Source organism: Perognathus longimembris, unplaced genomic scaffold, assembly GCF_023159225.1.
Source record: "Perognathus longimembris pacificus isolate PPM17 unplaced genomic scaffold, ASM2315922v1 HiC_scaffold_5070, whole genome shotgun sequence".
In the NCBI taxonomy this organism is placed as follows: Eukaryota; Metazoa; Chordata; class Mammalia; order Rodentia; family Heteromyidae; genus Perognathus; species Perognathus longimembris.
In genome coordinates, this window is record NW_025960457.1 from 83,838 (window position 1) to 97,816 (window position 13,979).

General features: G+C 40.5%; 1 protein-coding gene and 1 non-coding gene across 2 annotated transcripts; one reads left to right on the top strand and one right to left on the bottom strand.

Annotated features, from left to right (window-relative positions):
- Nucleotides 1–1,028: 1,028 nt before the first annotated feature.
- LOC125344991 (alcohol dehydrogenase E chain) lies at nt 1,029–12,358 on the bottom strand. Its single transcript, XM_048337249.1, has 9 exons — nt 12,263–12,358; nt 10,414–10,515; nt 9,188–9,326; nt 7,072–7,159; nt 6,740–6,959; nt 5,691–5,951; nt 3,574–3,709; nt 2,838–2,976; nt 1,029–1,190 (listed from the first exon to the last, which is right to left on the bottom strand). Exons 1-9 carry the CDS (start codon nt 12,278–12,280, stop codon nt 1,166–1,168), a joined length of 1,128 nt encoding a protein of 375 aa, XP_048193206.1. The 5' UTR covers nt 12,281–12,358; the 3' UTR covers nt 1,029–1,165.
- LOC125344993 lies at nt 9,371–9,499 on the top strand. Its single transcript, XR_007209688.1, has one exon. It is a non-coding gene; the product is annotated as a small nucleolar RNA SNORA31 (small nucleolar RNA).
- Nucleotides 12,359–13,979: the final 1,621 nt, after the last annotated feature.

A 13,979-nucleotide genomic window follows, 5' to 3' on the forward strand; every position in this document is an offset into this window, starting at 1 on the left:
CTCAGTGCTGTCCTTGAGCTTTTGTGCTTATGGAGGCTCAGCTGTGAGTCACTGGTGCTGGCTCAATCCTATTGCCTTTCTTTCTTTCTTTTTTTTTTTTTTACTGTAGCTCTCCAATACATTTCTTTCTTAAAAATTATTATCTTTAAGTAGATGTACAAAGGAGTTGCCATTTAACAAAGCAGTTTATGAATACAATGTATCTTCATCAGTGTTAATCCTTGCAACATTCTAGCCCATCCCTCCCCCTCCACTCTTCTCAAATTTGTTTAATGTACATTGGATTCTTGACTGCATTGTCCCTCTCTTCTCCTCTTCATTTGTCCACCCCTTCCCCTTGACCCCACCCCGCCCCTTTGCAGTACCCTCTTCCTGGTGTGTCATTTTGCTGAACTTTGATTTTACTTTCCCAAGGAATTACACTATTCAAGTTCTCTTTTGAATCTTCTGTATTTCAGCCAATGTATTTATATATACTTGGATACTACCCAATGTATTTCCTTATATATGAGCTAACTTGAGCTTCTACAACTTTAATTTTATAAAGAGGAAAATACAGTGCCTAGCAAATACAAGGCCCTGAATTCAAACACCAGTACCATCAGAGAGAGAGAGACAGACAGACAGACAGACAGACAGAGAGACAGAGAGACAGAGAGACAGAGACAAAGATAGGCAGAGAGACAGAGACAGACAGAAAGACAGAGACAGAGAGACAGAAGAGACAGAAGCAGACAGTGTAGACAGGGACAGTCAGGACTTCAAGCCCACTATCCTGTAATGGGGAAAGAGGGAAAAGAAGATCTTTTTCCCTGAGTTTTAATGATTGAAGGCTGAAAAGATACAAAAATCTTGCAGAAAGACACAAGAAATATCTTTTTTTGTGCATAAAGAAAGGGTGTGTAAATACAGTGAGAGGGAAAACTTAAGTAAGTTCAGTTTTTCATCTGCTCTTCACTAGCTCTTGCTTGTATTCTAAGCATTTAATTGAAAATAACTTCACAGGAATTTCAGGTTCTTTTGGAAAGCTTGCACAAGTCATTTATTGATGGCATTTCTAAGGAGCAGAAGTAACAATGCCCTCTAGCAGGTACTCCGGGTGGGCTGGGAAGGACGAGTGGGAAGCTGGCTTCCAGCAAAGGCATCCATATGAATCCATACAATTTCAGAATGTCAGAACTGTGCGAATACTGAAAGAGACAAGAAGAGACAATGCATTAACTTTTACGCAACTCGCACTCATCTTATCAGTGAATGAAACGTTTGCTACATATATGAAAAGCAAGACAGTAGAAAAGGGGGAAAGTGAGTACTTTCCCATCATTCCTGACTCTGGAAAAGCATAAGAAACAAGGAAAAGGAGGTGCTCTTGCCTTGTCTTGTCTAGCTACTTCTTGCTGACTGTGGGGTAATGAGGGGCGTGGTGGCCTTCATCTATTAAAGTCAGAGGATGTGAAATTGGGCCCTGCCTGTCAGCACTGATTCAGAATCACATGAGGGAATGCAGGGGAGACCATTAGCAGAGCCGGGGTGTTGTATGGATGCTACTTTCTTTTCTTCCTCAAGAATATTTGTCAGTGAAGTACAGAATGTGATGTTTTATGTGAGTCTCTAAGAAAGAATAAAGTTGAAAAACCTATGAGAAGAAATGTGGGGTACCAGAAGATGCACTGACAACAGAATTAGAAAGCGGTCATTAGTCATGTCTATACTAGATGTGGTAGATCAACATTCACCCATTTAGGTGCTCGAAAATGTTAGACATGAAAAATAGACTGGCTTTCCTTTCCTAATATTTGTAAAATAAAAATATATATATATGTATATATATGTTGGAAACTTTTAAAATAGCATTTGGCATCCTTCCTCTTTACTATAACTTTTATTTGAGGAAAGGTCTTTGTCAACCTTGAAAAGAAATACTGATAGTATTTTAAGGGGCTGGGAATATGGCCTAGTGGCAAGAGTGCTTGCCTCGTATACATGAAGCCCTGGGTTTGATTCCCCAGCACCGCATATATAGAAAATGGCCAGAAGTGGCGCTGTGCCTCAAGTGGCAGAGTGCTAGCCTTGAGCAAAAAGAAGTCAGGGACAGTGCTCAGGCCCTGAGTACAAGCCCAGGACTGCCTTCCTCCCCCCCCCAAAAAAAGAAATACTAATAGTATTTTAAAAGAAAATTTAGTAATATCTATATAGAAATTAATCTTGAAAGCAGTTGTATCTGATTCTATAATAAAAGTACTGGGTGTTTTCTGCATATACTATAATCTACAGCCAGTAACAGCCTTCAGTGGCTGGGTAGAGGTTTCCATAACTCCATATCTTAATTGTAGTTGTGGGACTTTGACACCTTCTCTGGCAAAGGTGGGTACACTTTTACAAAGCAGACTAAACAGCCCTGATCATTCAGGTTTGCTGTAAGCCATGCAATTCAGCAGGAGAGGAAATAGAAAGCAACTATTCTTATCCCTCACAATGTGATTTTTGAATGGTCTATTATGTAAAGACTGAACTGGCAATGGAAAATCAGGATGTTTCATTTTTTCCCCCCTCATCTGTCTCCTTTTCCATTCTCTGTTAATCATCTACCACAAAAAAGAAACTCAAGGGCTGGGAATATGGCCTAGTGGCAAGAGTGCTTGCCTCATATTCATGAAGCCCTAGGTTCGATTCCCCAGCACCACATATATAGAAAATGGCCAGAGGTGGTGCTGTGACTCAAGTGGCAGAGTGCTAGCCTTGAGCAAAAAGAAGCCAGGGACAGCGCTCAGGCCCTGAGTCCAAGGCCCAGGACTGGCCGAAAAAAAAAAAAAAAAAAAAAGAAACTCAAAATATACCTCTTCCCAGAACGAAGAAGGTCGAATCCTTCATTTATTTTTGCAAAAGGAGAAACGTTGGTTATTAATGGTTCCAGTGGAAACTTCTTAGCCATAAAATCAGCCACAAGTTTGGGGACAGAATCTTTGCTCTTATAGCCTGAAAAGAAGATGAGATCATTGTTGGATTACCCCAGGAGGAAGGAGGAGAATCAGACAAATCAATTTCCAATAAAATAAAAAAGACAACTTATGAAACACACACTATTCCATAGACTGCTATTATTGAGGTCAAGAAGAGAGTGTAATCCTTTCACAGTGCTTTGACTTTAGAACTCCCTCCCATAAACTACTGTCCCTGTCTAGTCCAAAGGTCCTAATTAATTCCTTCATAGAGGAGTTATGGGACAAGCACTTTTAGCAGTTGTCCAAATCTGGGCAATGAGTACAGACACGAATTACTGCTATACATTTTTTTGTGTCCTAAGAGGGGAACCTTCTGCAGCCAGCAGTATAAAACCAGTTGATGCTGAAAGGTCTTGGTTTGTTGATAAGGAAGCAAGAACGTCTGTCTTGAGGCTTTCTCTCTGCATTCCCCTCCTCCCCACCCCATTTACCTGTTTTGGGTCTAAAAGTCCAACAGGAAGTTTAATTTATTTTCTGAGCATTAAATATTTTGAAATCTGACCTTATTCCTTGAAGAAGAGAAAAAAATCTGAGGTGAATAGAAATGTTGGCCTCAGGTTTAGCTACTTACCACCAAACAGAGCTCCTTTCCAGGTACGTCCGGCCAGCAGAGCCATGGGGTTCATTGAGAGGCTTTGGGCATTAGGAGGTACCCCTACAATGACGCTCACACCATGTGAGTCTTGACAGCACAGCAGGGCAGAAACCTGGAGTCAAAATTAGTTTTTAGCATTCTTGAAGTGGATTCTATTACAGCCCCGACCCACAATAGAATGCATCATGTACTATTGATTTTAACTGTGTGGAGGGAAGAAATTATTCTTCATTCTTCATTGTGCCTAGGAAGCTACTGGGGCTTTAAGAAATACCCCCAAAGCAGTTTTTCAATGAAAAACAGTAGAATGAAATTCCGATGTATCCAGTTCTGTAGAAAGTGACAACAAGTCAGTATCATTACAAACAGGTGCAACCTGCCTTCTCACAAAAGGACACTTAGCATGACATCTACAAGTGGGCTCATTTAATTTTCCCATTTATCTATTTAAGGAGGTAATTTGAACCTAGTACATGGTTGGAACTAAGTATTTTGATGGTGAACAAACATGATGGTTACATTGTGAGAATGTGTCTTTCCTCCAGTTGCTAATGTGTCTTTCAGCAATCTGTGCCTTACTGTCCACTTGTAAGACGCACATATTTCAAATGATAAATCACCTCCCCCAAATGTTTCTTGGTTTTACTTTAAACTAACTTATCGTTCTGTCTCAAACTAGCCCAGAAAGCTTTTTGCTCTAGTCACTTTTGGACATATTTTATGGTAAAAATGGTTTAGAACGTTCTAGAAAATATAGTGATAAGCCTTCTGATTTTGAAGTATTACATTGAGAAGACCAGCTATTCTCAGCATATGTGGCTTCCAGACTCCTGGCGTTTTTAAACAAAGTGACAGTCCAGTTCAACATGAGGAAATGGGAAACAGTGAACAAGAAAAGCAGTGTGGCCTTGGGAAAAATTGGATTCTCTTGGAAGCTCCTGAACTATGGCACAATTTTCCAGATTAAGGCTGCAAAAAACTTTGCTTTCAGATTAGAGTTCCCTGTTCCAACATTGCTAAGATTTACTGGAAAACCTCAATCAGGGGAATGTGTTGATCTCTGGGGACACTTTGTAGCAAGTACTAGAGAACTCAGGTTAAGCAAAAATATGGCTAGAAAGGTATTTCCCCTGATAATGGATAACATTTTTATTTACTTGAAATACAAATATACAAGCAATGAAAGCTTGGGAGTTGTATTAACACCATCTGGCATTCATTGAGAGCTTACAACAAGTGACACTGTGGTATGAATGTTACATACACAATCTCATGGAATCCATAAAGAATGCATGAGGTATATACATCATAAGCTTTGAAGGAGGCACAATCTGTTGATTTTTAAATTTTTTACAGCATTCACTTTAATACATAGACATTGTATGTTTGCTAGGTGCCTGGAGTTGAATTCGCTATGGCAATGTACAGTGATACACTAAAGCAGTCACTTTTTTTTTTCCAGTCCTGGGGCTTGAACTCAGGGCCTGAGCACTGTCCCTGGCTTCTTTTTGCTCAAGGCTAGCACTCTACCACTTGAGCCACAGTGCCACTTCTGGCCTTTTTCTATATATGTGGTGCTGAGGAATCGAACCCAGGGCTTCATGTATATGAGGCAAGCACCCTTGCCACTAGGCCAGCCCAAGCAGTCTCTTCTTTAGGGCACCTTTCTGTTGATAAAATTACATTTGGCCCCAAATCTTTTGGACAGATGGTGATATGTGAGAAAACTTCAGAATTTATTAAGATGTGAAAAATCTGTTAAAAGTATTTAAGGTTGTGGAGGAAAGTCAAACATGCCAATTTAAGGACAGAGTTTGCATTACATGTAGTTTAGCTTGAATTGTTTTAAGCAAAAACTAATTTTTAATGGCTGGATAAAAAGCAATCTTTGCCCTATTAAATGAAAAAATACTCCTTGAGACAGGTTTGCTTACCTGATATCTCATAGCAATACATTAAACGTTCTAAGTAACAAACAGGACATGGAAAGTTGCCATTCTAAAAAATATGTTTATACGTAAAATTTTATTCTGCCACCTAAAGCATATGTTAGGTAGAAGAAGCAGAAGTATGCGGGATGTCAGGGGACGTACCATGGTGTCAAGCCGACCAATGACTTCGAAGGAGAAATCCACACCTCCGTCAGTCATTTCGTACAGCACCTGATTGATGGGCTTGTCATAGTCTTGGGGGTTGATGCACTCAGTGGCACCCAACTCTTTGGCCTTGGCAAATTTGTCCTTGTTGATGTCCACACCAATGATCCTGGCTGCTCCTGCTGCTTTACAGCCAATGACGACAGACAGACCAACCCCTCCCAGGCCAAAGACAGCACAGATGGAACCCCGCGTGACCTGTGTGTGCAGAAAATGCAAAAACAGACCAGGCAGTGATTGCTAGAAAGTGCCCAGGAGGTACAAAATAGATGCTTAATACTACTATTAAGTGCTACTAGGGGCTACTCAAGCCTCTTTTAGCTATAGTTGCTTCATTTATTTTTAAGGCTCATCATGCAAAAGCTCATATCAGGTCACAGCTCCTATCAATTAAATCAGAATCTTTGCATGAAGAATGCCATTCCAAGGGCCTTCAATGGGAAGCAGTAGATGGTCTTAGAGCTCAGAGCATCCGCACCTCTAGTCTTGATAACATTTTCAGTAGGTTGATTTAAGCTTTAACATATTGTACGTATTACATTGATGTCTTAAACATATGCAAAAGCAATTTTGCCAGTTTTTTGAACTTAGAACCTGGGTGCTGTGCCTGATCTGTGTTTTCCTCAAGGCTAGCATTCTACCACTTCAGTCACAGCTCAATTTCTGTCTTTCTTTCTCTTCTTTTTTTAGGTGGTTAATATAGGAGCATTTTGAGGACTTTCCTGCTTGGGTTGGCTTTCCACAGTAATCCTCAGCTCTCAGCCTCCTGAGTAGCTAGGATTTCAGGTGGGAGCCAGCAGCGCCTGGCAAACACCCCTATCTTCAGCAGTTCCTTCATAGATAATGCACGGGTGACTTTCCTAGAAAGCTTCTGAGGCGACTTTTCTATTCATCCCGGAGCCTGTGAACACACCCCGGTTCCTGTGAGAACATGCTTGCCTTCGGGTCCGGAGTGTACCTGTTGGGACCGGCCTGGCTCTCCCTACCTTGCCCACGTTGACTGCAGAGCCATAGCCCGTGGAGAACCCGCAGCCGATGAGGCAGACTTTCTCCAGCGGCGAGGCGGCATCGATCTTCGCCACCGAGATCTCGTCCACCACTGTGTACTCGGAGAAGGTGCTGGTGCCCAAGAAATGGTGGATGGGCTTCCCTCTGCAGGTGAACCTGCAGGTGCCGTCGACCAAGGTCCCCTGATACTTCCTCAGACTGGGCAGAGACACACAGAGACACAGAGGATGTGAGATGGCGGCGCGCACGCTCACTGCCCCGCGTGCAACCCCACGCACGGGCCGCGCCCAGGAGGCCAGAGGAAACCTACTCGGCTTTCATGCAGAAGTTGCTCTCCGGGTGTTTACAGATCCTGCACTTTCCACACTGGGGTATGAAGAGCGGGATGACTTTGTCACCTGGAAAGGGGAGCAAAACACATTTCCTTTCAATTTCTATCCAGGGATGAACGAATCAACAGCTTCAAAGCTTACACAGGGGAGTCTGCAGGAAATAGCCTCTCATTCCACCCGCGTGCGTCCTTGGCCATTGCTCGCCAGGCTGGAAGAGTCCCACAGGCGAAATGAAAAGATGGAAAGTAACGCAGATTAAAAAGATTATTTCCTCTGGATTGATACATTTTCATTGCATACACTGATTTCTCCTGGGGGCTCTGCCCATGCATTCCACTTAATCCTTAGTTAAACCTCATCATGAGAAGAGGATATATATATATATATATATATATATATATATATATATATATATATGTGTGTGTGTGTGTGTGTGTGTGTGTGTGTATACATATATATGTATATGTATATACGTATATGTATATATACATGTATATATGTATATATACACACATTTTATAACACATATATAAAATGCCAGAGAAACCTGGTATTTTGTGCAAGTAAATGAGAAAAAAAGAAAAACCACAATAAACATTTTTTACAATAAAAATAAAACTAATTTGGTCAAGGGTTAAAATAAAAATGAGAATTTTGATAACCAGTTTCTGGCTTCATAAAATGATGATAAAATAAAAATAAAATGTGAGTTTTTATTTATTTATTTATTTTTGCCAGTCCTGGTGCTTGAACTCAGGGTCTGAACACTGTTTCTGGTTTCCTTTTGCTCAAGGCTAGCACTCTACCACTTGAGCCACAGCACCACTTCCAGCTTTTTCTGTGTATGTGGTGCTGAGGAATCGAACCCAGGGCTTCATGCATGCTAGGCAAGCACTTTACCACTAGGCCACATTCCCAACCCAAAATGCGAGTTTTCAAAGGAAAACTAATAATAGTGGGACAAATATTTCATAAAATTCTTTTGAAAATTTTACTTCCTCACTATAAATTAAACATATACTTGTAGAATAAGAGCTGAATTCTGAATGTCTTTATACGATAATTTATTAGTTATCTACTTTTTCTGCTGTGTAGAGAGTAAGAGTGAAAAGTAACCATGTTATTTTATTATTTGTTACCAACAAAAGGAACTACTAAGAGCTGAAACTCTTACTATACTATTTTTTATTTTCTGTTCAGTTTAATTTTTTCACTTTTATACTTTGGAAAAGGGAAAGACTGACTCCATTGGCTAATTCATCTTTATACATTTAAACATAATTTTTGCTTGTAATGTTTATGTTTCCTGTCTTACAGGAAAAATGTTTGGCTCATCACTTCTTATAAATAAAGTTTGTGGGGGAATGATAGCATGGAAAATGTCTGCTTATTCATCTCTTAGTTCTGAAAGCATATTAAAATACAATAAAACAAAGGTAAATGTTAAAAAGAGAATTTATAACTTGTCATCTGTGGTCATAACCCAAGGCAATGAAAATGGTATTACTTATGGCTGGATACTTTCTGCTGTTTCTTTCATTTCATTCCAGGAAGGCTTTTAATTTATCTTCTGTTTAAGAAGGAAGACTTCCTTGGCAAAGGAAATTGGTGGAGAGGCCTCAATTCTCCCCTCAGCAAAGCTCCTTGTGACTTGGTCATGGAGTCACAGGCCTGATTCTGTGAACCAGCTACATATGTTTCCCTGCTTGGATCTAGAGACTGGGGACTTAGACTTCCCTCTTCTCCCCTGCCTACAGATTTCCCTCTTCTCCCCTGTCTCATCTGTGGTTCTCTGCATCGTCTTGCAAGTCATTACAGGGCAAACTCAACTCTGGCAGGCACCAGGTCTCTTATGAGGGCTCTAACCCCACACCTAGCATCTCCCAAAGTAGTTTTGAAGGGAAAGTAACACACTTCATTTGTCTGAATGCAGGGAGTCAGCCAGGGAGAAAAGGGAAGGAGGAAAGCTACCAGTCCCAGCTTGTCCAGGACCTTCTGCAAGCTTCCACATCTCCTTGCCTCAACACTCTCATTAGAGCTGGATGACCTTAGACTGCGGAACCAAAGCACGAAGGCTGGGCATGAATTCTGTACCTGGTTTCACGGTAGTCACTCCTTCTCCAATGCTCTCCACGATGCCAGCTGCCTCATGGCCTAGAATCACAGGAAGAGGCGAGTGTAAATTGCCGCTCACCACGTGGTCATCAGAGCGACAGATTCCCGTGGCCACGATCTGTCAGGTAAAGAGAAGATTGGGACACTCAGAAAACATGTGGTCCGCGTGCACTGAGAGACCCTGAACAGTTTGCTGTTGTTCTTTTGGTTTGCACTAGGATGCAAAGGAAAATAGTCCCTGCGCATTCTGCTGTCTTTGTGGCAGCCCAGATTGAATTGGGGAATACATTATTATTTTATTTAATTTAATTAAAAATTGAACATTAAAAAATTAAAAATAAGGTAAAAAAAGATGTGGCTCTCAGAAGATGATGACTCTCTGGATTTTAGGAATTTAGGCTTTTAGAGCAGTTTTTTTTATGACTATTCCTACTTATTCCTACTTGTTTCAAATACAAAAGATTCAGTTTACTCTCAAAATCTTCCTTTCCTGACTTAACAATTCAGACTATTTGATCCTTAGAAAGAACTGATTCTGAAATACTTGTTTTATGTAATATTCTAGAATGCTTATGGCAATGCAATGCCTTTGTACAACTACAGTAATAATGCTAATAATAAAAATGAATAAGGTGTATTATTACAAATTTTAAAGCCATGCCTTCTTGTGGAAGTAAAAATTACAGATTAACACTAAGAAAATGTTATATAGCCCTTCACACTCTTTCACAAATACATATTTACTTATTTATTGGTGCCAGTGCTGGGGCTTGAACTCAGGATCTCTAACTTTCCCTCAGATTTTTCCACTTGTAGCTGGGGCTCTACCACTTGAGCTATGCCTCATTTCTGGCTTTTTGCTGGTTAATCAGAGCTAACAGTCTTATCTTCCAGGGTTAACTTCAAGCTGCAATCTTTGGATCTTCGCTTCCTAAGTAGCTGGGATTACAAGTGTGAGCCACTGATGTCCATCTCCGTGTGTGTGTGTGTGTGTGTGTGTTTATTTTTATTTTCATTTTTTAAATGTACTGGGATTATACAATATATACTATTAGGTCACTTTAAGAAGAAGAAGAATTTATATATTTGTAGCTTGCTTGAGAAACAAATATTATTCATTGCCTAGATAACCATATAGGAAGTACCCGAGAACAGATTTTTGGTTGTTTCTATTTTAAATATTCCACAAATTGAAAAAAAATTACCTTAATACGGACTTCATAGGCTTTTGGGGGTGCAACTTCCACCTCTTCAATGGAGAAGGGTTTCTTGTATTCCCACAGCACAGCTGCTTTGCACTTTATCACCTGGAAATCAGACAGGAGGATATTACTCCCAAAGCCAGGACTGTGTCTGTTGTCCTGTACACACACCACCTCTAGCCCCCTATCTGGTATCTAACACATCTGCCACAGACAAAATGGAGTAACATGAATATAAGTCACTGAGATTAAAGCCAAACCTATTCCTTTAGGCCATCCTATATGTATTTATTTTCTCCTCTAAAGGTATTCCTGAAATTTCTAAAGCTGTCTTCAAATTAGTTATTTACCTGTCACTACTGGCCTATATCTATATGAAGCTCCAAGTTTATTATTCCCTTTAGTTGTGCTGGCAATAGAACTCAGGGCCTTGCACATAGTAGGCATCACTACCACTGCCACTGATTTATACCTCCAGCCCTTAGATTTTTGAGACAGACTCTAGGTATGCAGCCCAGTCTGGTTTTAAATCCACGATTCTCTTGCTTGAACCTTCTGAGTGCTGGGCTTACAGCTATGTCCGCCATGCCTGGCCAAGTTATCATTATTTGGCAGGGGAAGTGTCCACATAAAAGACGACTATTGCAGGCAGTTACTGATTTTACACGTATGGGGAGTTATTGATTTCACACGTATGGGATTGATTGACTATCATATCTCTGTTTCTTTCATTAGCAGGTTGCTTTACATTTTGGGGCTATGAATTTGTTCTTTCTTTCTATTGAGTTGTAGTAAGTTTAATTTTCCTTTTTCCTAACTGCTTCTCTTTGGAAATGTAGCTTGCCATTATAAGTTCCAATCAGCAATGAAAGAAAAATGAAAAGAGGTCAAATAAGGGCACTAGCAACTGGCTATTCTGTGACTTCCAATCCATCTTACTGATATGGGATTACTGTGTCACTCTATGCATGAAAATACTTCAAGAACTTTCCATACAGTTACCATAGTGAGATATTATACTGTGGGACCCACCCCCAATACAAATATTTTTAGGAACTATTTACTGGAAACAGAGGCATAGACTTTTTGCAGTGAAGCAATGAAAGAGTTAATTACACGCATTTAATTAATGCAATTAATTGCATGCCTTTCTCTGAATCGTAAGCACATTGCATAAATATTAGTTTTGCAGAAACAAATGTGTGTTAATATTAATTATGTTAGTAGTATTAATCTTCTGCAATATCTCATTTTTGTATAAAGAAAATACTGTTGCATTAAATTTCTGTGGAAACTTCACAAATTGTGTCATAATAGATCCTTCTGGATCAGAATTTTCATATTAATGTTGTCTTTTAACCTTGATGACTAGTTCTTATCAATATGCTTCTTATAAAAAGGCTAAGAAGCTATTTCTAAGGTCTCTGAATTAAATTCCTCTTGAAACTAATTTATCAGCTTTAATACTCCTGTGTTCATGAGAAGAATATGATTGCCAAGAATAGCACATTTAAATCATGTTTTCTTGACATAAATACAGTTTAGACCTTTCTAACTTTAGTTACATAGTCACAACTAGCTTGGAATTAACTGTCACTCCAGTGCCAATTTATTTACTATAATATGAACACTTTAGTGTATCCAGAGTTTATACACTCTTGTTAAATATGTTTGGAAATGGTTTGTTTCCATTGTGGTTCAGCATGTTAGATATTATAGCATAGATTGCATCTTCTAGTTCAGCATGTTTTAGCCCTATTGCAGATAGCATAAAACCTTTGTCCATATACATATACGTATATCTATACAATATATATTATATGTATTTCAGCAGCCCGGTCTTCTTACTTACTTTTCCTGCAGTGCTCATGTTGCTTCTGTCTTCTCTACAGCCCAGGAGACTGGTGAGCGACCGTGGTCTCTCCTCCTCTGCTCTGGGCACACACCCAGTGCTGTACAGGGTTTTGTTTGCTTGACTATCAGATGATTCTGCACGTGACCAGTGTCTGTAAACCACACACTCGTGCTTGTCCTCACAATATGTTAAGTAGAAAACGAAGGTCACTGAACTGTCCCATCGAATCCTGACTCTGTAATATGCCAATCGCATACATTTGTTTTTGTTAGGTTAAATGATTCTCTATCTCCGTGATCTTGGTGGTTCCTCAGGCTCTCACCTTCTAAAACCTTGGGGGTTAGGATCTCAAGGCAGGAATTCTGGGTGGGAGACACAGATCTTCCAAGTATAGTGAAGATTCCGTAAGTAGAACTATAATAAAGACTTCTTGAAATCTTTATTTACCCAAAGGGAATTTCCGTAGGATCATTGCTTTATGGGCTATTAATAAGGCAGCCCATGGCATTTAGAACTTGACCCAACTATTATTACCTGCACAGTGGTGGGGCATCTGGTAGGTGAGGATTAGGGAAAGAAGTCAAAGATGATAATGCCTTGCACCAGACCTGGAGCGTGCAGGTGTAAGACTCACCCTCCTTGTGACTCCAGCTTCTCCCATCTGCTTCATCACCAGCCTCAGGATTGCACAAAACCTCCACCCTCACCCAATGCCATAGAGAGGTCGCAGGGAGACTGCAGGAGGCCATCTCCTTCTCCCTCTCATGTGGCCAAGTCATGAGGATCCAACATCTCCAAACCTGGAGAAAGAGCCCTTCACTCCCATAGGGCGTTGTGGGTATACGTCCTCTCAGAAAGGCACTGCTTCCCTGCTGCCAAGCTCCACCAGTTCATCGTCCTTCTCATCCACAGCCAGGGAAAGAAGGTAAGTTGTTTTGCCCATAAGAAAGTCTACCCAGGATTCCTACCACAGTCCCTTTTGCTTTGTGGTTAAGCAGCTAAGACCACAGAAGAGGTGGCCCCACACTGGGTTCACACAACCCCACCAAAAGAAAAGAAATTTATCTTATCACTGCTTTCTGACTCATATCAAGAAAAAACTTACATGCCAGCTTAGTGTGTAACCTAGGGCTTTGCCCTTGATAGTGTTTTTTTTTTCAAAGCATTTGTCCCCCATCCAGAATTCCTAGGTTGAAATCCTATCCCCCCAAAGGATGGTGTTAGGAGGTAAGGACTTGATGAAGTGATAAGGTCACATGGACTAGGACCGTATCAACGATACTATCACCCCATCAAGAATGTTTGTATCCCCCACCCAGAATTCCTAGCTTGAAATCCTACCCTCCAAGGTAATAATAGAAGGAAAGGACTTATGAAATGATAAGGTCTCATGGACCTTACCCATAGGACTATTACCCTCACAAAGAGGCCCGAGAGACTTTCCATGGTCTAAATGTTTGCAGCCCTACCCCAAATTCTAACCTGGAGATCCTAATCCCCAAGGAGATTGTTTTAAGAGGTGAGCACTTGAGAACGTGAGTAGCTCAGGCACTCAGCCTCTAGTGTCTGGAGGAAGCTGTCCCCAGAGAACTTGCCAGCACCTTGCTTTCAGTCCGCTCAGTCTCTGGGACTATGAAAAACAAATTTTGTTGTTTATAAGCCATCTATCTTTGGTATTTTGTTATAGTAACCTAACAGACTGAGATAATATTTG